Source organism: Delphinus delphis, chromosome 6, assembly GCF_949987515.2.
Source record: "Delphinus delphis chromosome 6, mDelDel1.2, whole genome shotgun sequence".
Taxonomy (NCBI): domain Eukaryota; kingdom Metazoa; phylum Chordata; class Mammalia; order Artiodactyla; family Delphinidae; genus Delphinus; species Delphinus delphis.
Window position 1 is genome coordinate 3,667,425 of NC_082688.1, and position 27,008 is coordinate 3,694,432.

The 27,008-nt window shown below is 62.5% G+C and overlaps 1 protein-coding gene across 4 annotated transcripts in view; it reads left to right on the top strand.

The window, feature by feature from the left end:
* RALGDS (ral guanine nucleotide dissociation stimulator) overlaps positions 1-27,008 on the top strand; it is a 46,984-nt gene that overhangs the window by 16,699 nt on the left and 3,277 nt on the right. For 2 of the 4 annotated variants that reach the window (XM_060013872.1, XM_060013871.1), the window contains exons 2-17: positions 16,175-16,285; positions 17,220-17,413; positions 17,959-18,054; positions 18,872-19,065; positions 19,230-19,468; positions 20,201-20,416; positions 20,596-20,699; positions 21,143-21,227; positions 22,532-22,600; positions 23,003-23,098; positions 23,590-23,622; positions 23,920-24,041; positions 24,234-24,329; positions 24,641-24,842; positions 24,973-25,215; positions 26,715-26,829. In XM_060013872.1, coding sequence (XP_059869855.1) covers positions 16,175-16,285; positions 17,220-17,413; positions 17,959-18,054; positions 18,872-19,065; positions 19,230-19,468; positions 20,201-20,416; positions 20,596-20,699; positions 21,143-21,227; positions 22,532-22,600; positions 23,003-23,098; positions 23,590-23,622; positions 23,920-24,041; positions 24,234-24,329; positions 24,641-24,842; positions 24,973-25,215; positions 26,715-26,829 — 2,215 coding nt within the window. Of the gene's footprint in view, positions 1-6,427; positions 6,611-16,174; positions 16,286-17,219; positions 17,414-17,958; positions 18,055-18,871; positions 19,066-19,229; positions 19,469-20,200; positions 20,417-20,595; positions 20,700-21,142; positions 21,228-22,531; positions 22,601-23,002; positions 23,099-23,589; positions 23,623-23,919; positions 24,042-24,233; positions 24,330-24,640; positions 24,843-24,972; positions 25,216-26,714; positions 26,830-27,008 lie in introns of those variants that run through there. The other 2 variants (XM_060013869.1, XM_060013870.1) reach the window with 2 other exon arrangements.

Sequence of the window (27,008 nt, forward strand, 5' to 3'; positions counted from 1 at the left end):
AGGCTCTACGTTTTAAGAGTTTCCCAAACCTACAGGCCCGCTCCTTGGTCGTGTGTGCCCAACGTTCCACCGGCGTGGTCCCTGTGAGGGACGGGACCCCTCCCTTTCTGACCTTCCCCTCCGTGATTCTCGTGTGACAGGCTCAGTTTCCACGTGTTTGTGTCCCTTCTGTTTCTCTTCCTCTCTCCTCCCCTGCACTCCCACCTCGGGCTCGTCACACGTTGGATTGGTGGCCTTTGGGGACGTCAGGGACCCCTCAGGGTGCTGGGCCCTGAGCGCTCTGGGAGTGGAGGACAGTCATCAGAGTGGCTCCTGGTCTCACTCTGTGGCCCTGGATCACACGTGTGCCCCTCCGAGTGTCCCCCTTAGCGTCCCAAGAGTTAGAGTCAGGGCCACGCACACCCACCTCCAGGGGAGGAAGGGAGGCCGCATGGCGAGCTCATAGCTCATCTGGAATGCCGGGCATCCTCGTCCTGGGCCACTTCCACGGCTCCGGGCATTGATTCATCTTGTTCTGGTCACCCTGGGACTGCAACGCCCTGTGAGGTCAGAGATTTGGGGCGATGATGATGTCAAACCCCTCCACCCAGGATGGTCTCCTAGATGTTTGGAAGCTTCGCTTCCCACCTCCTGACCATTTCTGAGCTTGGCCTCCAGCCTGTGAGGCCAAAGAGGAGGAGGCGGTCCCTGGAAGTTCCCAGGGACCAGCGGCAGAGGAGGTGGGGCTAAGCTGGGCCCACTCGCTGTGCCAACAGTTCCCACGCTCAGCCCAGGTGCATCACCTCCTGCCAAGGTGTGTGCTCACCCGTCCACAGAGGGCTACCCCAGGACTCAGGCTGCCAGGAATGGTGACATCAGGTCAGGGGAATGACCGAGGAGCCTGGCCAGGCCACACCCCTTCAATGACCTCCCCAGGCTCTAAATATAGACCAGAAAAGACAGACAGACCTGGTGACCTCCACCTGCCCAGTGAGAGGTGAAAGGTTTTCCACAAAGGCCTGGTCCGAGTCCGGGTACCTGTTCCTCATTGGGCCACCAGCTCCCTCCATCACCTTGGCCGAGCCCAGGCTGGAGGAGGTGATGACCAAGGCCCTTGTCATCTGGACATTTCCTTGAATCAGTTCTCGCTCTGAGCCACCGTGTGCCTGCCGGGCTTCCCCAGAGTTGCACCCTGGGCCCCAACCCCATTTTCTGGGACCCTGTGCTGGGCAAAGTGATGGGTGGGAAGTGGGAAGCATGGGCTAGGCAGAGAAGGGCTGGCTCGAGGCTCTGAGGACCGCAGCTGTTCTGTGTGAGCCTCACTGGGCGTGGTGACAGAGGACCCCAGAGATGCAAGCTGGGGTGCACCAAGCAGTTGGTCTTTTGTCTGAGGGCGAGGGGCTGGGGGGCTCTGAAGGGTCAAGACCCCTCCGGTTGCTGTGCATCAGGGGGACCAATGATCAGACGACAGCGGGTAGGAAAAGGGGCCCCAGAGGTTTGGCCTGAGACACCTTTTCCTTAAACCGGAGGTGGCTACTCAGGGGCCTCTGGGAAGCCCAGTGGGGTCTGGGGCAAACCCACAAGCAGATGGCCCGGCTGGAGAGGACAGCTGCCTGTCAGCTCCCGCCCGGCCTCCTGTTGCGTGGGAACACAGACCCGGTGCGGCTGGGTTGTCCAAAGTTACAGGAGCAGCCAGAAATGTGGATTTTTCTATGAAATCACCTGACCTTTTACTGTTGGCTCAAAATATGAAAAACACTTTGCAAGCCAAGCAAAACACACGTGGGCTAGATTTGGCCCGGTTCTCTTCCCAGCTGTCAGCTAGAGACCTGTCTTTTGAGCTTCCCGTGCGAGGAGCGTCCTGCCTACAGGAACGGTCTGTACGGCGATGTCGTCCAGGGCTCCTTGTGACGCCCAGGGAAGGACAGATCCGCTCTCCGGGGAAAGGCTGTACAGTGCTTTGTACTCGCTCTCCCTCCCAGCAGACTCTCCAAGGGCCCAGGTTAGCATAGACTCGATTTCAGGCTTGCCCGAGGTCCCTGGGTTTGCCTCCAGCCCCATCTGAGCTGCATGATTCAGTTTCCCAGCTGCCCACTGCCTCGGGCCCCTTGTGTTGTAAGGATGCTCTGAGTGCCCCTTGGGTGTGGAGCGAGGAGCCTGGGAAATGGTGAAGGTGGGGGCGTGGTCACTGCGCTGGCCCCGGGTCCGGAGGTTGCTCCCCTCCCTCCAGGGCTACTGGGAGCCTCAGCAGCATTAGGGGACAAGTCTCAAACTGTGTCCTTTTTCTTTTCTAACTTCTATTACGGAAAATTCCAAAAAGACACAAAAGTGGAGAAAATGGCATAAAGACACGCAGGCTCGTGATCACCAAGTGCGGGGCCACTCGTGCTGCGTCTTCTTCTCTTACCGGCCCCATGTCCTGCCCGCCTTCCCCACAGCAAACGATATTGACACGAATCCCAGGCACATCATTCCATCCATCTATCGATCTATCTATCTATCTATCTATCTATCTATATATATATATTTTTTTTTTTTTTTTTGCGATACGCGGGCCTCTCACTGCCGTGGCCTCTCCCGTTGCAGAGCAACAGGCTCCGGACGCGCAGGCTCAGCGGCCATGGCTCACGGGCCCAGCCGCTCTGCGGCATGTGGGATCTTCCCAGACCGGGACACGAACCCGTGTCCCCTGCATCGGCAGGCGGACTCTCAACCACTGCGCCACCAGGGAAGCCCCATCCATCGATATTTAATACGTTACTCTAATAGTAACCAAAATCCTGTGAGCACACCCAAAAAATGATGTCTATCATCTGGCTATCATCAGATATCCAGTAGTGTTCAAATAATCCCAGTTGTTCCTCAGGGTTTTCTTTGTTTTCTTTCTTTCTTTTTTTTTTCTAAAAAAAAAACAGTTGCCCTGTTCAAATCACAATCCAGAATCCGCACGTTGCATTTGGTCGTATGTCCCACCTTTATTTTATTTATTTTTTAAAATATTTATTTATTTATTTTGGCTGCGCCGGGTCTTAGTTGTGGCACGCGGGCTTCTTAGTTGCGGTATGCATGCAGGGTCTAGTTCCTCGACCAGGGATCGAACCCGGGCCCCCTGCATTGGGAGCTCGGAGTCTTACCCACTGGACCACCAGGGAAGTCCCTGTCCCACCTTTATTTTAATCTACAGTTTCCCCTTTGTGTTTTCCCCTGAAATGTATTTGTTGAAACTGGGTGGTTTGTCCTGTGAAGATTCCCAGAGTCTGGAATTTGTGGGGTGCATCCTTATATGTGTTTAACATGTTCTGTGCCCTGTCATTCCCCCAAAAGGTTGTTCCATGCAGAGGCCTGGTTGGATTCAGGTTAGGTTTTTGGCAAGGGCACTTCGTGGGTGGCTCTGTGTTCATCCATCAGGTGGCACCTATTGTCCTGGCCCCCTCTCTTTTGCCCTTGGGAAGAGATCTACCCCACAGCTTTGGGGGAGGATCGTGAGGGGACGTGCTTGAGGGTCGGGGAGGGGGGCCTCAGGGAACTGCAGTCCCTGGTGAGGAGCTTTACCTCTGCTGTCTTCCCTTTGCTAACCAGGAGAAAACGGTGCCTTGGAGATCGGGTGACTCTTCAGGGGCCGAGGGCTGAGGGGTGGGTGGCATTGGCAGGGAGGGAGGGTCACACAGTAAGAAAGGGGTGGAGCTGGACTTTAAGCCCAGGTATTTCAGCGCCAGAACCTGGCTTCTGTGCTACCCTGCCCCTCTGGGGACTAAGGGTGTGCGCGTGTGTGTGCGCTCATGTTCACGCAGCTGGAGCAGCAAACAAGCTTGCCAGGACCCGGGAGGGGAGCCCCAAAGTGGGGGGAACAAGGCGGGGAGGGGGACAGGCACCAACCAGACAGACACCAACCAGAGGGAACCCCCCCCATCGCCCCCTCCATGCAAATGATGTCCAGGTAGTCGGATGGGAGGCAGCCAGGCCGACTGTGTTGGTGTGTTGCGTCCTGATGGAACTCCCCAGTCCTCACCTCCCCAGCCTGCTTGGGCCTCCCTAACCCTGGCCCCCTTGACCTTCAAGGTCAGAGAGGTAGTGACCTTGGTGCACTCAGGAGTCACTTGGCCTCCATGGGCCCCTTTCCCCAGCTGTAAAACGGGCACGAGCTTGCTTCCCAGGCCCCTCCCTGGGAGAAAGAGATAAAGGGAGCAGAGAAAAGAGATAAAGTGAGTACAGGCAGATGCTGGGCTCTCCAGGCACTGAGAGTTTGGCCCCAGGAGGAGTGTGGGAAGAGAAGCTTCTAGCCCAAGGCCGTGTCCAGTGTCCAGGTCACCCCTGTCTTGGTCTTTGAAGACCTCATTCCTCTAAATATGTCCCACCCACCTCACCCTCCCCTGGGGCTTCCTCAACAGCCTCCTAGGGGTCTCCACCCCCAGCCAAATCTACCCGTCTTGCTTTAAAAATGAAAACAACAAACAGAACCCAGCGTTTCTTATTATGTGTGTGTGATTACTAAAATATTTTAGAAAAATTAGCAAATTCTGAGAAGTAAAAAGAAAACAGTGTATAGCACTGCCCAGAAATAGCCACCATTCCTTTTGCAAAGTAGGTCCCTCTAGTCATATGCACGCGTGGAATGTCAGCTTCTAAAAGTATGCTCTGCATCGTGGTTTTCTGACTTTACAGTTATAGCCGAGCATCTCCCTGTATCACTGTCCTACTGTGGTAGGTAATGGCACACGGTGTCCTGACAGTAAGTCTGCATAGGGTGTTTGAGTTGATTCCTTTGGTAGAGTTGTAATTGAGGTTTCCATAAACATCGTTGTACAGAAATCCATGCCCACATCTCTGAATGCTTCCTTAGGGTTAATTCCCAAGAGTGGGATTGTTGAATCAAAGCCATGAGCGTTTTTGGGTTTTTTTTCCAAATTTATTTTACTGAAGCAGAGTTGACTTATGTTGTGTTAATTTCTGATGTACGGCGAAGTGATTCAGTTATGCATATACACATTCTTTTTCATGGCATGAGCGTTTTTAATGCCTTTAATAGAAATCACCAAGTTGTTTTCCGTCTTTGTCAAGGCCTCGCCTTGTGCCTGATGGAGAACCATCCGGCAGGTGCTCAAGCTGCCCACATGGGCACGCAAGTGGGTGGGAGCTGCTGGGCCCCCACTGTCCATGGGTATCTGAGGCCTGGCACACGGTGGGTGCACGAGATATGCTTATGGAATGAGTAGTCTGGACCTGCCCTCTCATTTTACAGATGGGAAACTGAGGCCCAGTGGTATGGAACCAGTTCTGGGGAGGTTGGTGGCATTGCCGGGGCTGCTGACAGCAACGGCAGGCCTCTGTGAGGGCTGAGGGCTGAGGCCCGGGGCAGGCCTGGGCAGTGTGCTGGTGTGCGGGAGGGTCCCATTCATTCATCCGTCTACTTGCCTCCTCCCTGGCTTCTAGAAAGCGCAGCTGAGGCTCCCTAGCCCTGCTTCCTCCCCAGCCCTCAGCATCCTTACATCCACCCTGAAGGCTGCCCTGAGACCTTGAGCACTCAAGCCACCAGTGAGTGGCCCCAGGTGACCAGACCAGTGGCAGGTGCCCAGCTGGCATTTGTCTCTCGTGATCCCTCCTCACTCTTGAGTGCTGGCCCCACCTGGTGATGCCTGGTCTGGGTTCTCCCCCTTTCCCCCAACTGCCCCTCCTCTGCTGCCTCCCTCCTGCCTGTACCTCCTCAGGGTGGCCTTAGGGCTGAGACAGTGCAGGCAGAGGCCCCTTCCCCCCGCACCAAATACACACCCCAACCCTCATGACTTCCAAATGCACGTGTGCACTGAGGACCCGGTTCCAGGACGCGGGAGCACACAGCGAGGCACAGGCATCGGCAGAGTGAGTGCTATATATGTCAGTTACCCACTGCGATCCTCTCGGGTGACGAAACTAAGGCTCAGAGAGGTCAAGCAACTTGTCCGAGGCCACAGAGCTAGGGAGGGGCTTAACTGGAATTTATGGGAGGTGGAGACCCACTGCTTGGCCACACGTCGACACTTACACAAGTCACACAGCTACACAACCCGTGCGCTGCGCCCGCGCACGCACCCACACAAAGGGCCTAACCGTGGAACCCGCAGCCCCACGACACACGCCGCACGAGCACTCCCTAAGACACAAGCCGCCATCACTCCACCGGAGTTGCGCGCGCGCAGGCGTACACACTCCCCTCCGGCGTCTCTGGCCGCTCCCTCTCCTGGCCCCGCCCCTCCACGCCGCAGGCCCCGCCTCCCGATCCCCGCCCCTGGCCAGCCGGCCCCGCCCCCGGCCTGACCTCAGCGGGGCCGGGCCGCGGGCTCAGAGCGCAGGCAGGGCCGAGCCGCGCGGGCCGCCGCCGCCGCCGACGCCGCCGCGCGCCGGGCCGGCCCCGCGCCCGCGCCGCCCCGGGTCCCGCGGCCCGGCCGGCCGCCCGCGCCGCTGCGAGCCGCCCATGGTGCAGCGCATGTGGGCCGAGGCGGCCGGGCCTGCGGGCGGCGCCGAGCCGCTGTTTCCGGGCTCCCGGCGGAGCCGCAGCGTGTGGGACGCCGTGCGCCTGGAGGTGGGCGGCCCCGACAGCTGCCCGGTGGTGCTGCACAGTTTCACACAGCTCGACCCCGACCTGCCGCGCCTGGAGGTGGGTGAGCCAGGCTGGCCCGGCGCTCGGCCGAGCGAGGAGTGGGTGGGGGCCCAGCGTCCTTAGCGGGTCACCCACCTCCAGTGGTGGTGGTCACCGCCCCCAGTCCGGAGGTTGCGGAGGGGGAGGGTCCTTCCGCAGAAATCCCCCTCCTTGCGCCAACCCCAAGGCAGCCAGGTGGGCGGAGGGGCTGCCGCCAGCCGGTCCAACAGTTTCGGGACCAGAACCGGGTCTTCGTGCCCCCCTCTATCCGTCCCAGTGCGTGACCTCACCGAGCCCAGGTGTGCCACTCCCGCGCCCCTGCAACCCAGGTAGACTTGCTCCCGCGGGCAGTCGCTGTCTGTTTGCGTCTGTGCCTTTCCCTACAGCAGGGCTGGGCCGTATTTAGTCCCCGTGGCCAGGCCGGGGCCGGCTTAGGCAGTTTGGCTTCGAAATGCAGGTGGTGAACGAGTGATAGGGCGGCAATCTTCTAGAATCCTCAGAGGCGGTTGGGAGCACAGTGGTCTTACAGACAGCCCCCCTTGGGGGCAGAAGTGGACTCCGATGTTCTGGGCTGCTCAAAGCGGGGGAGTGGGGAGACAGGCCTCCAATCTGTGGGGCCCGGTGTCCAGGCGGGGAGGTTGGGACAAGGGCCTCTCAGGTGGAGGGGTGACTCACTTCTTGATTAGAAAATGCGCCGACACCCTGAATCTGTAAGGATTTGGGAGGATTCAGAACGGGGGTGTGCCTATCATGCATGTGGTTGGGGGAACTAGGTGAGGGCTGGACTCCTGTCTCTAGTGTGCTCTGGGCAGCGGGGGGCGGGGGAGGAGTTCCCCCCCCCGCCCACTACCTGACTGTGCGGCCAGGGTGGCAGAATCCAGGGTTGGGGCCTGGACAGAGGCCATTCCTGGGTCGGAGAGCTCATCAGGGTTCCTGAGCCCCCGAGCTGGCGAGGGCCCCTTGGTATCCCTGCTTTGTCACTTTAGGCCCGGGTAAGTTGTAATTGCCAGCCTGGGTCTCGTGCCTCTGTGTGTCCCCAGTGCCTAGACGGGGCCGGGATGCATACTTACCCGAGGATAAAGCACATCTCCCTGCCCAGAGTGGGGGGAAGGCAGGGGGTGGAGGGAGCTCTTGGTGGGAGAACCTCGGGCCGGGGAGACCCTTTATTGCTGAGCTTGGCCGGTGGCCCGGCCAGGCACACTCCCCGACCCTCATCCACCCACAGCTCTGGTCTTCATTAGTGGCTGGAGCGAGACCCCTGGGAGGGTGGGGGTGGGCGGCCTGACACCAGCCCAGCACTCATCTGACTTTCATTATGTCTGGCAGCTCCTTGGGCTTTGTGTGTTGGAGGGTCCGGCCTGCGTGCTCGCAGGGGTGGGCCGCTCAGCTGCTTCTCTCCCTCCCTCCTTCCCTCCCTCTGTCCGTCTGTATCCCTGAGGAACCGAGGGAGAGGCAGAGCTGAGCCCTACCCCTGCCCAAGGGTCTGCCTTGTCTCCCTCTCTCTCTCTTTCCGCCTCTCCCCCTCTCCCCCCTCCTCTTCCTCACTGGCCCCAGCACTGAGATCCAGGCCGTGGCTGCTGTTTAGAAATCAAAGGGGAAGCTTCTGGCTGGGGCAGGAAAACCAGGGTCCTGGCAGGAGAGGAGGCCACTGCCGGAAACCAAACACAATGACCATTTACCATGAGCTGGGGGAGGGGGTGGGGAAGTCCCTGTCCCTCCTGCCAACACCCCGCCCCCCCCCCATCCTGGGGCCGATTTCCTGGTCGCTGGGGCCTGCCAGAGCTGAAGCGGCTGTTCGTGGTCCCTGTCCTGTCTGGAAACCACTAGGCAGTTTCTGGTTCCTTCCCCGGTCCCCCTTTCCTTAACAAGTCTCCACCCCGTCCTTCCCTCTCTGGGCTAACAGATGTCCTCACACATCTGGGCATCTGCTCATCATCGTACTTCTAAGCCAGGCCACTGCTGACCCAGCCCGGCCTGCGCAGTTCTGTGCTTTCTGGAGGTCACCGGGCCCACGCCCCTGCCTCCGTTCAGGCCACTGCCTCAGCCAGGCAGGAGGAGTCCCGGAGTCCGTAGCACCTACTGTCTGCAGACACCACCCCCTCGTTCCAGCTGGCTTTGACCAGCCCTCCCGAGTAGGTGCCGACCCCACTTTATAGGAGACTGGAGCTCAGAGAAGTGAAGTCCCTGAACTAAAGGTACACGCAGCCAGCGAGGACGCAGCCGGGATTTGAAGCTGGGCAGTGTTCTGTGCTGGGCGCCTGTTGTGTACGAGAGCCCACAGGGGTCAGAGAAGGATACCTCGCAGTGAGACAATTACACGTGCCCCAGGAGGATGGTGGAGCTGTTAGGGGAACGGAACCAGGCCCAGGCAGCCCAGAAGTCCCCGTGCTTGGTGAAGGGTAGGGGTGCTTATAGGCCAGAGGAAGGTGAAAGTGCTTTGGGCCACAAGACACGGGGGAGAGCTTCAAGGAAGAAACAAGCCCACAGCTGGACCCTAAAGGTTTTAAATAATAGGTAATATGAGCCGGCACTGGGTGGGAGGCCGTGTGCTGAGCAGTTTGCGTGCGTTATGTCTTTGGGGGTCAGGATCATCTGTCGTCCATTTAACAGATGGAACAACTGAGGTGCTCGATTGCACAAACTCACTGAGCCAGCAAGTGGCAGGGGCGGGATTCCCACCCAGGCAGGGGGTCTGCAAGGCCTGAGCGCGGTGTAAGTGGGTGGAATGAAATGAGGAAGCCTTCTCGGAACCTCGGGCAGAGCAGAGATGTGCAGGGGAGATGCGTCTCCCTCCAGCCTCCCCGCCTCCTTCCCCGTTGTCTGGTCTCTTGATCTCACGGTGTGCAGGGCTCCAGTGTAACCCCCAGGGCTCATTAGCCTTAGGCCAAGAGGCATGAGCTGAGAGGTAGGGGTGTGTGTGTGTGTGCGTCTGTGTGTCTCTGTGTGTGTGTGTCTCTGTGTGTGTGTGTATGTGTGTGGTGTGTGTGCGTCTGTGTGTCTCTGTGTGTGTGTGTCTCTGTGTGTCTCTGTGTGTGTGTGTCTGTGTGTGTGTGTGTGTGTGGTGTGCCTGTGTGCGTGTGTGCGTCTGTGTGTCTCTGTGTGTGTCTGTGTGTGTGTCTGTGTGTGTGTGTGTGTGTGTGTGTGTGTGTGTGTGTGTGTGTGTAAGTCTGTGTACTGTCATCTACCAGCCAGGCTTCCCGGCAGGCTCCAAGGCGGCGGCCTCCAGCAGCTGCACAGCCTGTCAGGTTCACAAGGGGCCTGACCGGCTGCCACCTGCTGGGCCCCCATGGACTCTCGGGTTCCCCTCTTGCTTTACTCCTCAGGGGCCAGGCTGGCTGGTACTGGGTCCTTGTTCCTTCTCTGGCGGGGAGGACTTCTCCGGACTGGGCACGCTGAGCTGTTTCCCCAGCGGCTCTGGGATAGCCCTGGGGCAGGAGCGGGTGGGGGCTCAGTGCTGGGAGGTGTTAGACCGCTGGCAGGCAGGACTGGGCCCCCATCCTCAGCCTGGGAGTTAGCCGTTTCCAGGCCCTTCTTCACTGCTGGTGAGGAGGGTTTGGAGGAGACTTAGCACTGGCCACCTGCAGCCTCCGAGCAGGCCAGTGGGGGCGGTTTGGGGAGGTGGCACCCCGCCACCCAGTGGAGGACTGGCTGCCTGTAAGGCCCTCACAGCGTGGCACCATGCTGTGTCCGCCCTGCCTCAGGCTCGGCGTCCGGCCTCTCAGGCTCAGGAGTGCCGCGTTCCTGGACATGTGGCTCCCGTGAAGCCACTGTCCCCAACCCAGTTCTGAGGAGGTGGGAGTTGAAACCTGCAGCCCAGTGCAGGAGAAGCGGAACTTTGAGCAGCCCCCAGTTTCCATCCCCTGACCAGCCTGTGGCGGGGGAGGGGGAGGGGTGAGCCGATGGTTGCCAGAAGGGTGCCCGGTGAGCAGGGTGAGGGCATCCAGCACGGGCCTGCATTCTGGGAGCTCGGGGAGTGCGTGTTGCCCGGCGTTTTCCTCTCCTCCCCAGGGAGCCCCCGGATGCTGGCAGGCTCTGGCAGCTCTGCGGGCTCGAGGGAGGCACGATGTCCTTTTGACCCAAGGGGCAGCGTCACGCGTGCTGGTCCAGAGCTTGGGCTCTGGAGGGAGGAGAGCTGGGCTGGAAGGCCGGCTCAGCCTCTCGCAGCCCTAGACGTGCTCTCGGTCCCTGAGCCTTGGTTTCCTTATCTGGACTCGAGGCCAGTTGCTCCGCTTAGGCTTCTGGTGAGGACCGAAAGAGACAGGCGGCCTGGCAAGCGGTCCCCACGGCGCCTGGTACTGTGTCAGAGCCGGACAGGCCGTGGCTGCCACGATTGTGTCTTCTGACAAGGTGCCAGGGGAGTGCCCGTGCCCAGGGCTCCAGGAGGACGCTGGCCAGCCTGGTCAGCATGGTGCTTCCCAGGCCTGGTTCTCGTAGCTGACCCCAGGCCTGTGGGTGCCCTGGCCATCCTGTGGCAGGAGCCCCGACCAATCCCCTCTCAGTGGAGAGGTGCGGGCGTGAGGGAACTCCCATTCCCCGCCCCCCCGCCCCCCTCTGGCTGTGTGACCTGAGGAAGCCTGTTCTGTCTCTGGTCTCCCTCCCTCTAGCATGTGACCAGGGGCTGAACTGCACTTTGAGGCTGTGACGGTGGCAGCCACCGGTGGAGCGAGGCCTAGGTGTGTCTCCACGGCACATGACTGTCACGGGCCAGGGTTCAAATCCCTGCCCCGACTGCCTCTTCCTGGCTCCTGACGGGGATGAGCTCCCCGCCTGGCTTTCGCCACCCATCAAGTGAGGTGTCGGGAGGATTAAACGTGATGAGTGTGCAAAGGGCCTGACACCTGGGAAATGCCCTCAAGTGCTGGATGCTGTGGCCAGTGGTGTTGATGTCAGCTGGCCCTCCCTCCACCCCCTCGTGAGAGGCCACCCTCCTCCTCAGCTGTCACCAGCCATGCCCCCTTGCAGGCCTGGCCCCTAGAGGCCTGACGGTCGGGAGCTGGGGGGGCAGGAGGACGAGGTGGGCAAGGCCAGCCTGAGGTCTGGTCTCCGCTCTCCACTGGCGGCACGTTTCTCTTCTAGACGCTGACGAGTAGCCAGGCTTGGGCTGGCCGAGAAGGTTCTTGGGGAGATGGGTCAGCCTCTTTGGGGGCTCAGCACAGGCTGATCCCCAAACTGCAGTTTCTGGGGTCACTGAGCTCCCCGGTTGCCCTACCGCCCAGGCACCTCGTGTGGTCCCCTACTAAGGCCACCTCTGGGCTGCGCTGCCTGGGGACCAGGAGCGTGGCCACCCCCATCCAGGGCTGACCTTGAGTCCTCACTGGGGGTCTGTTCATGTCCTCGGGCTCAGGGTGCAGGACACCCACCTGGGGTGGGGGCAGGCCCGAGGGTGGCGCCCCGTCGCCCACCGGGAGGGCCATGCACGTTTGGCGTTTTCTTCCTCCCTCCCTGGGCACACGATCTGAGAGATGAACCAGGGCTTGGACACTTTCTACTTGACCATCTCCCCTGGGCCTTGGTCTCCACCTCTGTAAAATGGGTGCTCCCGGGATTCGGAGAGACTAAGCAGCTCTCTCTGATCCCTGAGCCGTCTCGTGTTTTGGCTCCTGCATTCAGACAGAAGGCTAAAGGGTCGGAAAGCCGCAGGCCTGGTTCCCTCCTCCGCACAGATTTAGGATGACCCGCCCTCCCTTTCACCTGGCCCTCCTCCAGCTCTCCGGGCGTCTGGCAGGTCTCCCGGGAGGCTTTCCCTGGCCCGGTGTCCGTCGTCAGCTCGCCAGCCACAGCGCCCTCAGGTCCTGTTCCTGGGTGCTTTGTATGCCTGGCGCCGAGCCGCTCATGTCCCCTCTCGTGACCCCTGCCGCCTTCGTCCCCTTGGAGAGCTGCTGCCCTTCGCCCATCTCCCAGACAGTCTCACTGAGGCCAAGGGCTGCAGGGCTCAGCTGAGCTGGGAGCCAGAGCCCTGCAGGAAAGACAGTACCTGTGGGTCCGGTGGGCCCAGGGCTGCAGGGTGCTGGCGGGTGGCTGGGTCAGGGCCTCGGGTGACCTCTGTGACTCAGTGGGCCTGAGCAGCAGCTCAGCGGGGTGCCATGAGGTCCCCGGGCGGTGATCTCATGCACGTGGGGGCCACCGCCCCCCCACTCCCCACCCTCGCCTGCGTGAGTCCAGGTTTCTCCACGTGCAGCCCCAGGGAGGAGACCACGGTGTGGCTTCAGGCCCTCCTCCTCCGTGAGCCCCTGGCCAGTGACGGGGAGACGGTCTGCAGCCAGAGGCGTCTGTGGGTCTGGAGGCCCCGTGTGGTCTGTAGTTGCAGCTTCCACAGCAAATGTACAGCTGAGTGGGAGGAGAGAGGCCACCAGGATGGGAGAAGGCGCCACCCCCGTGTGTGCAGGCACGAGCCGCCTTCTGGGGGAGATGGCAGGGCTGGAAAAGGCCCAGTAGGTCCCCTCTGTTCTCTCCAGAAATGAGGGTGGGGTCGGCTCCCGGCAACCCTGTTACTCTGTCTTGCGGGAATCGGGGCTCGGCCTGCAGTCAGTTGGGGCCACGGCATCAGAAGGCTGATCAGGTGACACACTAACATGTCACCCAGGCTGTTTCCTTGTCCCTGGGGCTCCGAGGGACAGCGGGGTGTGGGGCACCCTGGTGCCCATTCTGCCAGCCTCTGCTCACCAGGGCCTGGAGGCATCTCACCACCCTCGCTCCAGACCCAGGTGGCGGTAGGCTGGGCAGTGTGTGCAAGGCCCAGCTCCCAGCTGGGTCCCCGGGCCCTGGGGACATCTGTGGGTGCCTGCTTGGGGCGGGACAGGAGGATCTGCCCCCTGAGGACACAGCCACCCACCTGGCGTTCTTTCCCCCTAAGAGCTCACTGCTGCCCTGTGGATGCCTCCCCCCAGGGCGTCTGCCGTTTGCTCGGCCATACCCTCCCCCGGGAGCTCCCCAGCCCCCGCCAGAGCCTTCCCAGGGGCTTGGTGCTGCCCACACGGGCTGCCTGTTCCCGGGCCTGTGTGCTGTCTGCTCTGCTAACAGGATGGGTCACCTGTGGGGTCCAGGGCCCAGCCCTTCCTGCCCCAGAGGGTCCCAGGGCAGGTGCCAGGGCTGTCGGCCGCTGTCCTTCTCTGTCCCTGGAAGCGCGGTGGGAGCGCGGAGCAGACGCCCCACTCTGCCGCTTTGTGCCCAGGATGCGGGCAGCTCTCTTTGGATCCCGCCCTGCCGTTGTCTCTTGGTCGATGGTTTAAATGGCGCCTGCTCTCTGCACTGCTTGGACGATCTGGTTTTGTTCCTGCTGCTGGGCTGTGGTGAAGGGCCCGGAGAGGACAGAGTTAGCTCTGCGGGGCTGGAGCAGCTCCCCATCTGTGCCACGAGGCGGTGACTCCCCCTGGCCCAGCATGTGCGGCTCTCAGCGTCCTGCCCTGCCCCCCACCAGGCTGGCAGAAGGGGGCCCCTCGGGGTGGGGGAAGGGCTCGGGATCACATGACGCCTGGGCAGGGCAGCCAGCTGCTCCGTCTGCCAGCGAGGCCCATGGCTCACTGCAGAGCCGCTATTTAGACCCGCTCAGGGATGGCGAGGCTTCCCATTGGTTGGCCTGGCCAGGAAGCGCTTCTGTCCAGCAGCCTTGATGGGGCCCCGCTGGGAGCCAGGTGCTGTGTGTGCTCCCACGGGGTTCGAGTCCCGTGCCCACAGTCAGGCAGGTCCAGCACGGGAACTCTAACCTGCTGCCAGTGACTGGGGTGCTCAGGACACTGTCTGGCTCCAGGCTGGACCAGAAGTGGCTGGAATCCCCCGGAGAGGGACGGGCCTTTCCAGGGCGGGCAGCAGCCTTTGCGAGAGGCAGTCGAGGACCCCTGAGGAGAGGTAGGGGTGGGTGGACAGGGCCCTGGTCTCGCAGGTGGATGGCAGGCCCCTGACGTCACCCATCACCGCGGCCTCTTCTAGGCTGGGGAAGGATGTGTGACCCAGGGAAGGAAAGTACGCATCTGCTTCAGTTCTGCCTCAGGAGGAGGCGTTTCCCCTCCTCGATGGAAGGGCTGGACCTCCCCAAGTGTGGGCTCTTGAGGTGAGGGCCCTCTACCTGCGGGTTCCCTGCTGACTTCCGAGAAATGCCTGGCTGTGTCTCCGGAGAAGGCGAAGGCTCAGGAGCCCCTGTGTGATTGCACTGGCTTTCCTGTTGGTACAATGCCCAGAGTGGGAGGGCGGCCTTGGGTCAGAGGAAGTAGATTTCCGGAGGATGGCTCCCAGGCCTCCCAGAGCCCTTGAGGCAGGAGGTCCAGGCCCATCCCGCTCCCTAGCCCCTGACCCCAGGGGTGCTGATGTCCGGGGGGACAGCCCACAGGACACTGGGCACCTGGTTCCTACCCAGGGGCCCAGCTGAGGCCGAGGGATTTAGGGAAAGGCTGTCGGTGGGGCCCAGGCTGGGTCAGCACTTCCACTGGGCCTTCTGTGAGCTCCACGCCCACCCTGAGCTGGGGCAGTGACCCGTGATCCTAGCTGCTGGCATTGACCATGTGAATGATGGCCCTTTGCCAGCTAGCACCTCCCCCCTCCTCCCTGAACTCTCAGAGGTCTGTGTCTTTACTCCTAGGCCTCCCTCCCCACTGCAAGCTCACCCCGTCCCTGGACAGGGGCAGTGGGAGAGGGGGTGGAGAAGCCCAGGGCAGCAACGACTGAGTGGCCTTGACCAGGCCTTGATGCAGCCCCCGGGACAGCCTGCCCAGCAGGAGGGATCACTGCCTTTTAAAACAAGGGTCTTCCTGCCCGGGGTCTAGAAAGCAGCCAGATGACACCCCCCCCCCCACTTCCTGGCCTAGCCAAAGCCCCGTGGTTTTGGAGTTCTGTGGAACCCCAGGCATCAGCCCAGATGCCAGCACTGTCATCATTCTCATGCTGTCCCCATGCACGTGATGACGAACAGGGAACTGGGAACTCCTCTGTTGCCCAAGAAGGCACAAGACTGAATGAGCAGAAAGGGAAGGAAGTGGCCTTGACTGTGGCCGTCGAGGATGCCCGCACCTGCCCCAGACCCGGGAGGCTGACTCCAGGGCTGGGGCAGCTGTCGCAGGTGCCGTCTGGGCACATGAGGGTGAGGGGGCCAGGGGCCTCACGCCCTGGGGGAGGCATCTTCTCGGGGGGCCAGAGCCCCCTTAGGTGCAGTGGGCTGAGTTAGGGCCTCGGGGTCCCGGCTCCGCTGTTTACCGTCAGCGGCATGGCTTTGGATGGGTTGCCCTTCCCTCGGCTTCCGTGTAGTCACCTGTGAAATGACCGGATAACAGTACTCACCTTGGGGTGGGGGTGGGAGCGGGGGGATCCCCCGGGGCAGGGGCAGGCTGTTGTTGGAACCCCAGTGGGTACGTCTTGTTCACACCCAGCCATGGCTGATGGGGTGAGGACGGGGGTGCTGGGGGCAGTGCCTGCCGCCCCGATAGTAACCCCCGGCCCTCCAGCTGTCGTCCTGTTAAATTCTGGGCTGGAGGTCTCTGTGGCCACCGACCTTTGCCTCATCTAGGGAGCAGGAAGTGGCACGGGGCGTCCCCCTGCCACACAGCCAGGCAGGCCCCGACACCCCCGCCCGGTGGCCGGGCGCTGTCTTTGCAGAGCTCCACGCAGGAGATTGGCGAGGAGCTGGTCAACGGCGTCATCTACTCCATCTCCCTGCGCAAGGTTCAGGTGCACCACGGCGCCAACAAGGGCCAGCGCTGGCTCGGGGTGAGTGTGGATGGGGGGTCTCCGTGCCCAGAACCCCAACAAGGCCCGGGATGCAGGGGCCACCCTGGCCACTCCACTGGGCTCCCTCCCAGGGCTTTCCTGCCTGGGGGGCCCCCAGCCCTGCTCCCAAAGGAATCTGGGCCCTCAGCCCTCCCCTACTGTCCAGCCCTGCGCTGGGCCAAGTGCATAGTTCTCTGTTCACTTATTTGTATGAACATCAAAAAAAGACACTTCCATACTATTTCCACTTCATGTTAGGCTGGGATCACTTATGCATTTTGCCCCAGTATTTCTTGTTTTAACGACTGTCCTTCCACACCTTCGCCAAGGCTTTCATCACCTTACTTAGTAGGGCTTTTTTTTTTTTTTTTTTAACCCAAAAAGGACTCAGCCTACTATATACGGTTCTCTGCAACTTGCCATCACGGAACACAACTCCATGACCCCTCCAAGTCAGAGCGGGGGCCTGACAAATACGTAACATTTCAGAAGAGAGGCTGGTTACCAGCCATAACTCAGCCTTTCACTGCCGTGAACCTTGACGGGATTCCTTTCTGCAGCCATTTCCACAGCGCCGCCCTGAATAGCCTCTGGGTTCTAACATACCGTGCCTTTCCACCCCAGGCTGAGCCTCTGTTTTCTCATCTCTAGAACGGGGATGCTTTGCCAGGGATCCCGGGGACTCTGCCCTTAATACGGCAAGGTGCTGTTATTACTCAGCTAATAAAATGACCTGAAGGTGTTGGTGTTGCGAGTTTTCATCGCCCCACCTCCAGTTCAAAAGCTGAGACCCTTTTTCTGTTCCGGGCACTCACGTCCCATCTCCGTCCAGAAGTCGCCGGGCGCTTGGGGCTTCCTCTGAGTTCCAGCCCCTGCCCTCCTCGTGGGCCACGGTGCTGTCGCTGACCGTCTGTGCCTCTCTGTCCCACCCCAGTATGAAAATGACTCGGCCCTGAACCTGTATGAGACCTGCAAGGTGCGGACCGTGAAGGCAGGCACGCTGGAGAAGCTGGTGGAGCACCTGGTGCCCGCCTTCCAGGGCAGCGACCTCTCCTATGTCACCATCTTCCTGTGCACCTACCGAGCCTTCACCACCACCCAGCGGGTCCTGGACCTGCTGTTCCAAAGGTGAGCGCCCTGCCCCTCCCCGGCACAGTGGCTCCCCGCCCACCCACTGGCTGTGTGTCTTGGGAATGTCGCTTTACCTCTCTGAGCCTCAGTTTGCTCACGTGAAGGCCGGGCTGCCAGGACTGTCGGATAAGCATGGACAGTGCGGCCCCGCACCCGGCCCTGTGGAAAGGGCTGCTGAGGGCTGGGGCGGCTTTGATTAAGGTTTTCCTCTGCCCCATGGAGAAGCTCTCTGCTTCCAGCCCCTGGGCAGAACAGTTTTCCCATTTGTAAAGGAGGTTCCAGATTCTGTCTCAGGGGTCCTTCCTGGGAGTAGCCAGGGCAGGGCTGGCTGGGGGCCGGCTGAGGGCCCAGGCCCACTCAGGCGTCTGTAAGGTGCTGGTTGGGCTCATTCGTTCAGCAAATACATACGAAGCGCCTACTGTGTGCAGGCACTTTTCTAGGCACTTGGCTTTATTCAGTGAACGGTGCAGACAAAAATCCCCGCCCTCCCGGGCTTCCATCCTAGCCGGAGGGTCAGCCAGTAACACTAGACGTCATAGCAGGTACGGTAGATGTGACGCCCTCACGGCCTCCTCTAGATACGGGTGCATCCTCCCTTATTCCAGCGAGGACGGCGGACCTCAGGACCAACTGAAAAAGTGAGTAGACTTTGGGTCTGATGGGAGGGGCTGGGCAGAACCCTGGCTGCCACACATCTTGTGATTCCCGCTGGAGGGCTGAGGTCTGGCTGCAGGAGGAAAGGAGTCAGAGAGCTGTGGCTGGGCTCCCATGTCCCCAGGGAGCAGAGGGGAGGCTGGGGGCTCAGAGCCGGCCCCTGAGAGCATCCGTCCCCACTCAGATCCGGGGCCCAGGACAGGAGGTGTGGGGGGCAAGCTGCTGACACGTCAGCCTCGCAGCCCAGTGTGAGCGCTCAGCTGGGGCTCATGGGAGCGCGGTCAGGGTCAGGGGGCCGGCTACGTCCCCACCACCAAGAATGGCGTCCCTGGGAGGACGAGACCCGCACTCTGGCGCACAGACCAAGGCAGCCGTCGGTGCGCGAGCTTCCGGTTCAGGTGCGCGAGGCCCGTGAAGGCCGGGCAGGGGCGCACTCTGCTTGTCCCCTCCTCCCTCCCCTGTTTATGCAGCGCCTACTGTGTGTGGCCAGGCCAGCGCGATGGACAGAGCGGGCGCGGCCCTCCCTGCCCTCCTGCAGTTTCCTTCCCAGTGGGGAGGGCCCGGGGGGCTGGGGGCAGACAGGAGAGAGTCAGGCTCCCCCGAGGAAGGGAGAGGTGGTCACCAGGGACGGAGGGCCCCTTCCTACCAGGCCTGCCGACCAGGCCTGCCCCCGCCTGGCAGCCCAGTGCGGGTGGGGCAGGGGCGGGCCCAGAAGCCCAGCCCCCACGGGGGAGCCAGGGGAGGGCCGCGTGGAAGGAAGGGCCAGGCCCCTGACCCTGCTGCCCGCCCGCCTGCCCCCAGTGCCGTCTCCTCCATCCTGGGCACCTGGCTGGACCAGTACTCCGAGGACTTCTGTCAGCCCCCGGACTTCCCGTGCCTCAAGCAGCTGGTGGCCTACGTGCAGCTCAACATGCCCGGCTCCGACCTGGAGCGCCGCGCCCACCTTCTCCTGGCCCAGCTGGAGCGCACAGAGCTCACCAAGGCAGAGCCGGAGGGTGAGGAGCGGGGTCGGTGCTGCCTCAGGCCGCCCACGTGGGGACCGCGGCGGGGAGACGTCCTGGGGTGCTTCTTGAGCTGAGGCTTCTCTAGAAGGCAGTGATGTGGTTTCTGTCTTGGAAAAAGAGGCAGGCGTGTTGCTGAGCTCCGCTCTTCTTTGCAGCTCTGGCTCCAGCTCTGAAGCCGACTGCAGCCCTCGAGCCAGTGCCGGCTCCAGCTCTAGCGCCCAGGCCGGTGCCAGGTCCAGACCTCGAGCCAGCTCTGGCACCAGCACCAGCTCCAGCCCCAGAGCCTTCCTGGCCTTTGCCCGTGGCTGCAGAGAATGGGCTGGGTGAGGAGAAGCCTCACCTCCTGGCGTTCCCGCCCGACCTGGTGGCAGAGCAGTTCACGCTGATGGACGCGGTAGGCAGCTCATCTCAGCAGGGCGGGCAGGGGTGCACCTTCCTTCAGGCGTCTGCCCTGCCCTGTCCAGAGCTGATGTCCTGCCCCAAATCCCATGACAAACCGTGTCGCCCGGGCAGGTTTCCTCACCCGAAGGCCTCGGCTCCCCTCCAGGCTGTGGACCCGGGCCCCATCCCTCTCACTGTGTCTGGGTGGAATGAGGCGGAGCGGTAGAAAGCTGGGCGGGGTCTGGCCCACCCGGTAGCAGACGGTCGCTCACTCCATGGGCCGCCCCCCCTGCCCCCACGTCTGCTGAGGAGGTCTCACCAGCTTCAGCACTTAGCAGGCACCTGGTGCGCGCTAGAAGCCGTGGCAGACGGCAGACGCAGCCTCTGGTTGTAGTGCCCACGTGAATGGGCATCTGGACAGGGGACAGGCCTGAGGCGTGATCAAGGGCTAAAAGCACCAGGTGTGAGCCGCATCTTGTGCTGGGAGTTAGGGTGGACTGGGGAAGGTGGCCACCTCTCTCTCCTGCCAGGGTCACCCTGGGTCACCTTGCGCTGGGTGCCCACAGTGGGCAGGGAACAAAACCAAGAGACAGCACCTCCCCCGGCCGGGCTCGAGCCACCTCCCCAGCTTCCAGAGCTCCAACTCTGACCAGTGACCCTGCCTAGGCCTGGGGGTGGGGGTGGGGGGACTGTGGGCATTGAGCTGGGGTGCGGCAGAGCCGGGTGACCTTCCCCTTGCCCCCAGGAGCTGTTCAAGAAGGTGGTGCCCTACCACTGCCTGGGCTCCATCTGGTCCCAGCGGGACAAGAGGGGCAAGGAACACCTGGCTCCCACCGTCCGTGCCACCGTCGCCCAGTTCAACAGTGTGGCCAACTGCGTCATCACCACCTGCCTCGGGGACCGAAGCGTGACGGCCCGCGCCAGGGCCCGGGTGTTGGAGCACTGGATCGAGGTGGCCCGGGTACGCGGCCGCCAAGGGCCCGGGGAGCCCTTTCTGCCCCTGGGTTGATCTCATCCGACCCCAGGAGCACCTCCCGGGGCATCTGTCCCATCCGGGAGGGGGGTGCCCCCCTAAGAGGGACTGAAGCTGGAGCAGGCGGGAGCTCGGCCCCCTCTCACAGCCTGGCCCCTCCCTCCCAGGAGTGCCGGGTCCTCAAGAACTTTTCGTCCCTCTACGCCATCCTCTCTGCTCTGCAGAGCAACTCCATCCACCGGCTGAAGAAGACGTGGGAAGAAGTTTCCAGGTGGGCAGGCTTCTCCCTGGAGGAGCTCCAGGGTGGACCTGGGGCCTCCCACGGGGCTGGGTGCTGCCTGGAACCTGCCCAGGGACAGCGCATCCTGGGGGCGGGGTCTCTCAGGGCCAGCAGTTCTGCCTCAGGCCCTGGTCTCTTTCTCTGGCAGGTACTGGCTTGAGCCATGTTGGGGGTTTTCATGTGTCTACTTCACCCACACGACTCTGTGCACTTAAAATCAGAACTGGCCAAAACAGAGCCGCTCAGTCGACTGGGAATGGGGTTCCCCGGTGACCCACATGAGACCCACCCCTCCAGGCCTACCGAGCCCTTAGGGTCCAGCAGAACTCTGTTTGGAAACCACCCATCCAGGCAGTTGAGGTCTCTGGGTCCTCAAATGTTGTTGCCCCTGCACCCCTCCCCGCCATGCCCTCCTTTCTTCTTCCTTCCCCCAGGGACAGCCTCCGCATCTTTCAGAAGCTGTCAGAGATTTTCTCAGATGAGAACAACTACTCCCTAAGCAGAGAGCTGCTCATCAAGGTAGAGTCCGGGGGCTCGGGGTGGAGGGGCTGACGTTCCCACTGAAAGTTTCTTCGAAAACTTCTCATGAGATCTGTCGGGCATGTGGGCAGGTGGGGGGCAGTTTGGGAGATAGGAGGCCCTAGTACAGGGATGGAGCAGGGCAGCTGGGCTGTTCCAGAGCTGTGGGCGGGTGAGGGGCAGGATTAGAGTCTCCTGGCTCCTCACTGGTCCCTCACCCGGCACTCAGGGTGGATGAGGTCAAGGGTGAGGGTCTCTTCCTTCCCCAGACCAGCCTAGCCTGTCCCCACAAAGCCAGGCCCTGCTGTTCCTGTCTGCGCTGACCTCCGAGGGCCAGGCACCCCGCCTGCCCAGGGATGGCACTGCAGGGGCCGCCCAGCCGTCGTCCAAATGAGCAGGAGGTAGATCTGGGGGCTGGGGCTCTTCCCTCTGCCTCAGGGCAGACACTGCGAGGGAATCCAGGGACTCTTCTCAGAGTCTCACCACAGGGCCTTTGGTGGCCGTGACAAATGGCCCAGATGGCTTGTGGCAAGTGCACAGGGGTGCTAATGCATTCACGGGGGTCCTTCCCCGGAAACTTCCATACAAAGAGGAAGCAAAGTGTCGCCACCCAGTGCTCCCAGTAGCCCCAGCTCACCCTCTCAGAGGTGGCACGAAGGAGACCCCTCCTGAGTGGCTGCAGGCAGAGCTCTGTGCAGGGGACATCCCGAGGGGCTCCGTGGGGTTGTGAAGGCCTTGGCGCGGCAGACACCCTACTCAGCCAGGCCCCCCCAGACTCCCTGTCCCTCTCTCGATGGCTCGCCCGGCAGGGGGCCGACACACACCAGAGGCTCTGAGCCCTTCTGAGGCTCATTCAGAGGCAAGGCAATGCCTGTCTCTGGGCCTCAGTTTCCTCATCTGGAAAGTGGGCGAATGCTGACCCCAGGGTGCCAGCCTCACGGGGAGGCAGTGAGGTTCAAGGGGGAAGGGAAATCTGCGTGAGTTTTGTGCAGGACCCTCCTACCCTCTTGCAGAGACGGGGGGTCGGGGGGAACAGCACAGCCACAGTGATGGAGGTGTGGCGCTGAGTCCTTGGAGACCCCGAGGGGCAGGTGTAATCCTCATCTGTGCTTTCCAAGGAGGCCGGGCTGCTGACCCACGTTCCCACACCCTGTGAGCACCCGAGCAGGGGTGCAGATCTAGGAATGGAGCACACTGGGATGGCTGGAGCGTTTGTACCAGTGACCAGGGCCAAGGTCGTGTCTGCTGGTGGGTGATGGGGGGAGGGTCAGAAGGCCTCACCGACCCTGTCCTCGGCCCTGCAGGAGGGGACCTCCAAGTTTGCCACCCTGGAGATGAACCCCAAGAGAGCCCAGAGGCGGCCGAAGGAGGTGGTGAGTGTGCCCGAGGCTGGGAGAGGAGGGGCCGCCCCGAGCCCCCGCTCCTGTAACTGCGCTGCCTGACATGACCCTTAGACCGACCTACTCCGGGGCCTGGGGGCGCTGCGCCCTGACCAGCTGGTGTCGGGGGACTAGTAACCACCAGAGCAGGGGCCTGGAAGATCTGGGCCCAGTGGGGATTTGGGAGGGGGGAGGGGCGGGGCCATAGATTTGGGGGATTTGCCAAATACCAAGCCTGCAAGGTGACTTGAGGGAGTTTGGGTCCATGCACGCTGGGAGGGGGATTGGGGGGAAATGGCTAAAGGTCCCCAGGCTGTGCCGAGTGGGGGGCCTGAGTGGGGCTGAGGGGTTTTCAGGGGAGGGGCCTTGCTCATCAGTCCCCCCCCCCCCGCCCAGTTGTCACAGGGTGTCATCCAGGGCACCGTCCCCTACCTGGGCACGTTCCTCACAGACCTGGTGATGCTGGACACTGCAATGAAGGACTATCTGTATGTGAGTGAGCCCAGGGCCGGGGTCGGGGTGGGGGTCCTGAGCCCCGAGCTCTCAGCAGAGGGTGCACCTCATCTTACGAGAGCCCCCTGGCCGTCCCTGTGTCCCGGGGACACCTGCCCATCTCGGCAGTGAGTGAACAGAGCTTGGTGCCCGCCTGGTGGGGCTCATCAGAGCTGCAAGGGGTTTGACCCAGCAGGACACAGCCCCTCCCTCAGGTGGCGGCCGTGGGTGGAGCGGCTGGGCCCTCCAGGGTCAGGCACATGTGGCCAACCTGGCCCTCCTGCCCAAGGCCTCAGTCTCTCTAGCTGCTCTCAGACCCCTGAGCCTCGGCGCCCCTCCCACCCCGCCCCGGCACCCCGGCCCCACCCAGGTCCAGGTGTGTGCTGTGCTGCCCCCTGGTGTGTGCTCTGGGTAGTGCATCCTGAGGCCCGTGAGGGGCGGTCATGGGCTAGGGGACACTTTCTGATGGACGCTGGCCGTGTGCTTTCCAGGGGAGACTGATCAACTTCGAGAAGAGGAGGAAGGTGAGCAGACGCAGCCTCGCGGGAAGGGGGCCCGTGTGGGGGGCGGGATCAGAGAGCCACCTGGCTAGAACGGCTGGCTCCGACCCCTCCCTGTTACATTTTTGGGGAGAGCTGGATACAGAGGGAGGGGGAGCCTTTCCCACGGGAGGATGGGGCAGGAGGTCGAATCAAGGACACCTTCCCGGAGGGGCTGTTTGAACCTGGCTGTGAGGACAGGGTGGGAAGTGGGGACCCAGAGGCTGGCACAGGCCCGGCTGAACCAGACCGTCAGCGTCCTGTCCTCCCCTCTGGCCCCAGGAGTTCGAAGTGATCGCCCAGATCAAGCTGCTCCAGTCGGCCTGCAACAATTACAGCATCGCAGCCGAAGAGCACTTCGGGGCCTGGTTCCGGGCGATGGAGCGGCTCAGCGAGGCTGACAGGTGAGTGCGGGCAGGAGCTGGGGGGGCACACGCGGGCTGCCCCGGGCAGCCCCGGAGAGCCTGTGGCTGGCGACCCTGGGCAGCCTTGGGTGCCGTCGCTGGTGACGGCCGGGCCCCTGGACTCTAGCTGCCAGGCAGGCACCGGGAGGGAGACCCGGTGCGACTCCCCACAGCCGCCGCTTTGTCCTGTAGCTACTCCTTGTCGTGTGAGCTGGAGCCCCCTTCCGAGTCGGCCAGCAACACCCTCAAGGTCAAGAAGAACACGGCCATCGTCAAGCGCTGGAGCGAGTTGAGTGCCCGGGTGGGCAGGGGCGCTCCCTCGGGGCTCAGGGAAGCTTCGGGCTGCGAGTGGGCTCGGGGGTCAGGCAGCTGGCACTGGGATCCCAGCTCCCCCGCCGACAGCCCTGTGACTGGGCCACTTGCTCCACCCCTCTGGGCCTCAGTTTTTCCCCCTGTGAAATGGGGTGATGCTAAATGATCTGTCGGATGCTGGAGCCAACGGGGTGATTGCCTGAGCACTCGGCACAGAGTGCAGGGGACAGGGGTGGGCTGTGTCCCAGAAGAGGCCTCCCCTAAGTCAGCCAGCCCTTCCATTGCAGCCGCCAGGCCCCCAGCACGGAGCTCAGTACCGGCAGCAGCTGCCACTCCAAGTCCTGTGACCAGCTCAGGTGCGGCCCCTACCTCAGCAGCGGGGACATTGCCGACGCACTGAGTGTCCACTCGGCCGGCTCCTCCAGCTCCGATGTGGAGGAGATCACCATGAGCTTTGTCCCAGAGTCCCCTGACGGCCAGGAGAAGAAGGTGACTGCCCCACCCCCTCCCTGACAGCCCTTCTCAGCCCTTCCTAGGGCCAGAGTTCCCCGCTGCACACCAGAAGCCCCCGGAGCCGGACAGTGGCCCGGGGCTTCCGCTGATCGTGCCGTCCCCGCAGTTCTGGGAGTGCACCTCCCAGTCGTCCCCGGAGACCTCCGGCATCAGCTCGGCCTCCAGCAGCACCTCGTCCTCCTCAGCCTCCACCACGCCCGTGGCCACCACGCGCACCCACAAGCGCTCCGTGTCAGGGGTCTGCAGCTACGGCTCCTCCCTGCCCCTCTACAACCAGCAGGTGGGCGACTGCTGCATCATCCGGGTGAGCCTGGACGTGGACAACGGCAACATGTACAAGAGCATCCTGGTGAGCCGGGCGGCGTCCCCGCGGGCCCCTCACTCTGCCGGGCAGCAAATCCGTATTGAACACCATGGGTCACCCCTGCCCTCCCAGAGCTGGTCTCCTGGTGGGTTGGGAAGGACAGAGGGCCAACCAGGGAAGGGAATGAAAACAGCTAGTGTGGGCTTCCCTGGTGGCGCAGTGGTTGGGAGTCCGCCTGCCGATGCAGGGGACGCGGGTTCATGCCCCGGTCCGGGAGGATCCCACATGCCGCGGAGCGGCCGGGCCCGTGAGCCATGGCCGCTGAGCCTGCGCGTCCAGAGCCTGTGCTCCGCAACGGGAGAGGCCACAGCGGTGAGGCCCGCGTACCGCAAAAAAAAAAACAACAAAAAACCAGCTGTGTGTCGATGGTGATCCGTGCCGGGGTGGTGGACTAGGGGTTTACAGCAGCGGTGGGGCAGGACCTCACCCATAAAGGGCCTGAGTGTGGGGGGAAGGAGGGAGCAGCGTGCAGCCTCCCAGGACAGGAGTGTGCCTGGGGCTTGGAGGAGAAGCAGGAGGTCCGCAGTGAAGGAGCAGGGGTCAGGGGAAGAGTAGGGCTCAGCAGAGCAGGCCAGCGTCAGGGGCCTGGATCTCATGTGAGACAGGTGGGAGCACTGTTCGTTGGAGCACAGGAGGGGCAGCAGTGACTTCCGGCCTCTCCGTGGGCGATGGGCTGGTGCCGGCAGATGCAGGGCGGCCAGTTAGGAGGCGGCGGCTGCAATCCAGGGTGGGTAGCAATGGCTGCACCAGGCTGGTGGCCGCGGAGGTGGCCGGCAGTGTCAGACACCGGGGATCGTTGGAGGTGTCGAGATCTTGCCAGTGGGAGTTGCCCACAAACACTGTGTATGTTGGGGGGGGTTGGGGGCTGGGGGGACTCCTCTCATCCTCCAGAACTCAGGCTGCCAGTGAGCCATTTGCACCCCAGAATCCTCCCACACTGGGTCAGATGCCCCATTAACACTGTCACCTGTGTCACCCCGAGTCTAAGGCCCGCCTGTGCTCTGGCCCTTGGGGTCGAGGCAGCAGGGCTCGGTCTGCACTCTCCACCACTGCAGCCTCCAGCCAGTGGAGGCCTGGCACGTAGGCGGCCACTGGGCATCCAGCCAGCTGCTCCTCTCTCACCTCCAGGGCTGGGACTAGATGCCGTCTGTACCCAGGTGCAATGATACCGTTGTCCCGGATGGGCAGGGTCAAGGGGGACGGTTAGGGGGAGCAGCCCCGGGGGCAGGCGGTTGCCCTAGGTGGTGTTGGGAGGAGGTGGCAGGCTTGCAGGAGTTGGGGGGTAAGTGATCGGGTCCATGGAGGCCTCCCCAGAGGGGCAGGAGAAGGAGGTGCAGCCCCCCTGGACCCAGCCTCGGGTCAGAGGCCGTGAGCCCCTGTGCGCACAGCGCCGAGGCAGCTCTGCGGGCCCTTGGCTGCTACACCCCGGACCCTCAAGCTACACCAGACCCTTGCCCTGACGGCCTGTCCCCCACCCCGTCCAGGTGACCAGCCAGGACAAAGCCCCAGCTGTCATCCGCAAAGCCATGGACAAACACAACCTGGATGAGGATGAGCCAGAAGACTACGAGCTGGTGCAGGTTATTTCGGACGATCGAAGTAAGTCAGGGCCGGTCAGGCGGGCGCTGGGGCCGCGGGGCAGGGAGCACCGTGCCCCAGGCCCACCACCCCGGAAGACGTGCCACCAGGGTGGGCGTGGGCTTTGTCCACACACAGACCTGCCTAGGGGCAGCTCTGGATGCCCCCAGTGTCTCCTCACTGGCCCCTGGTGGCTGCTG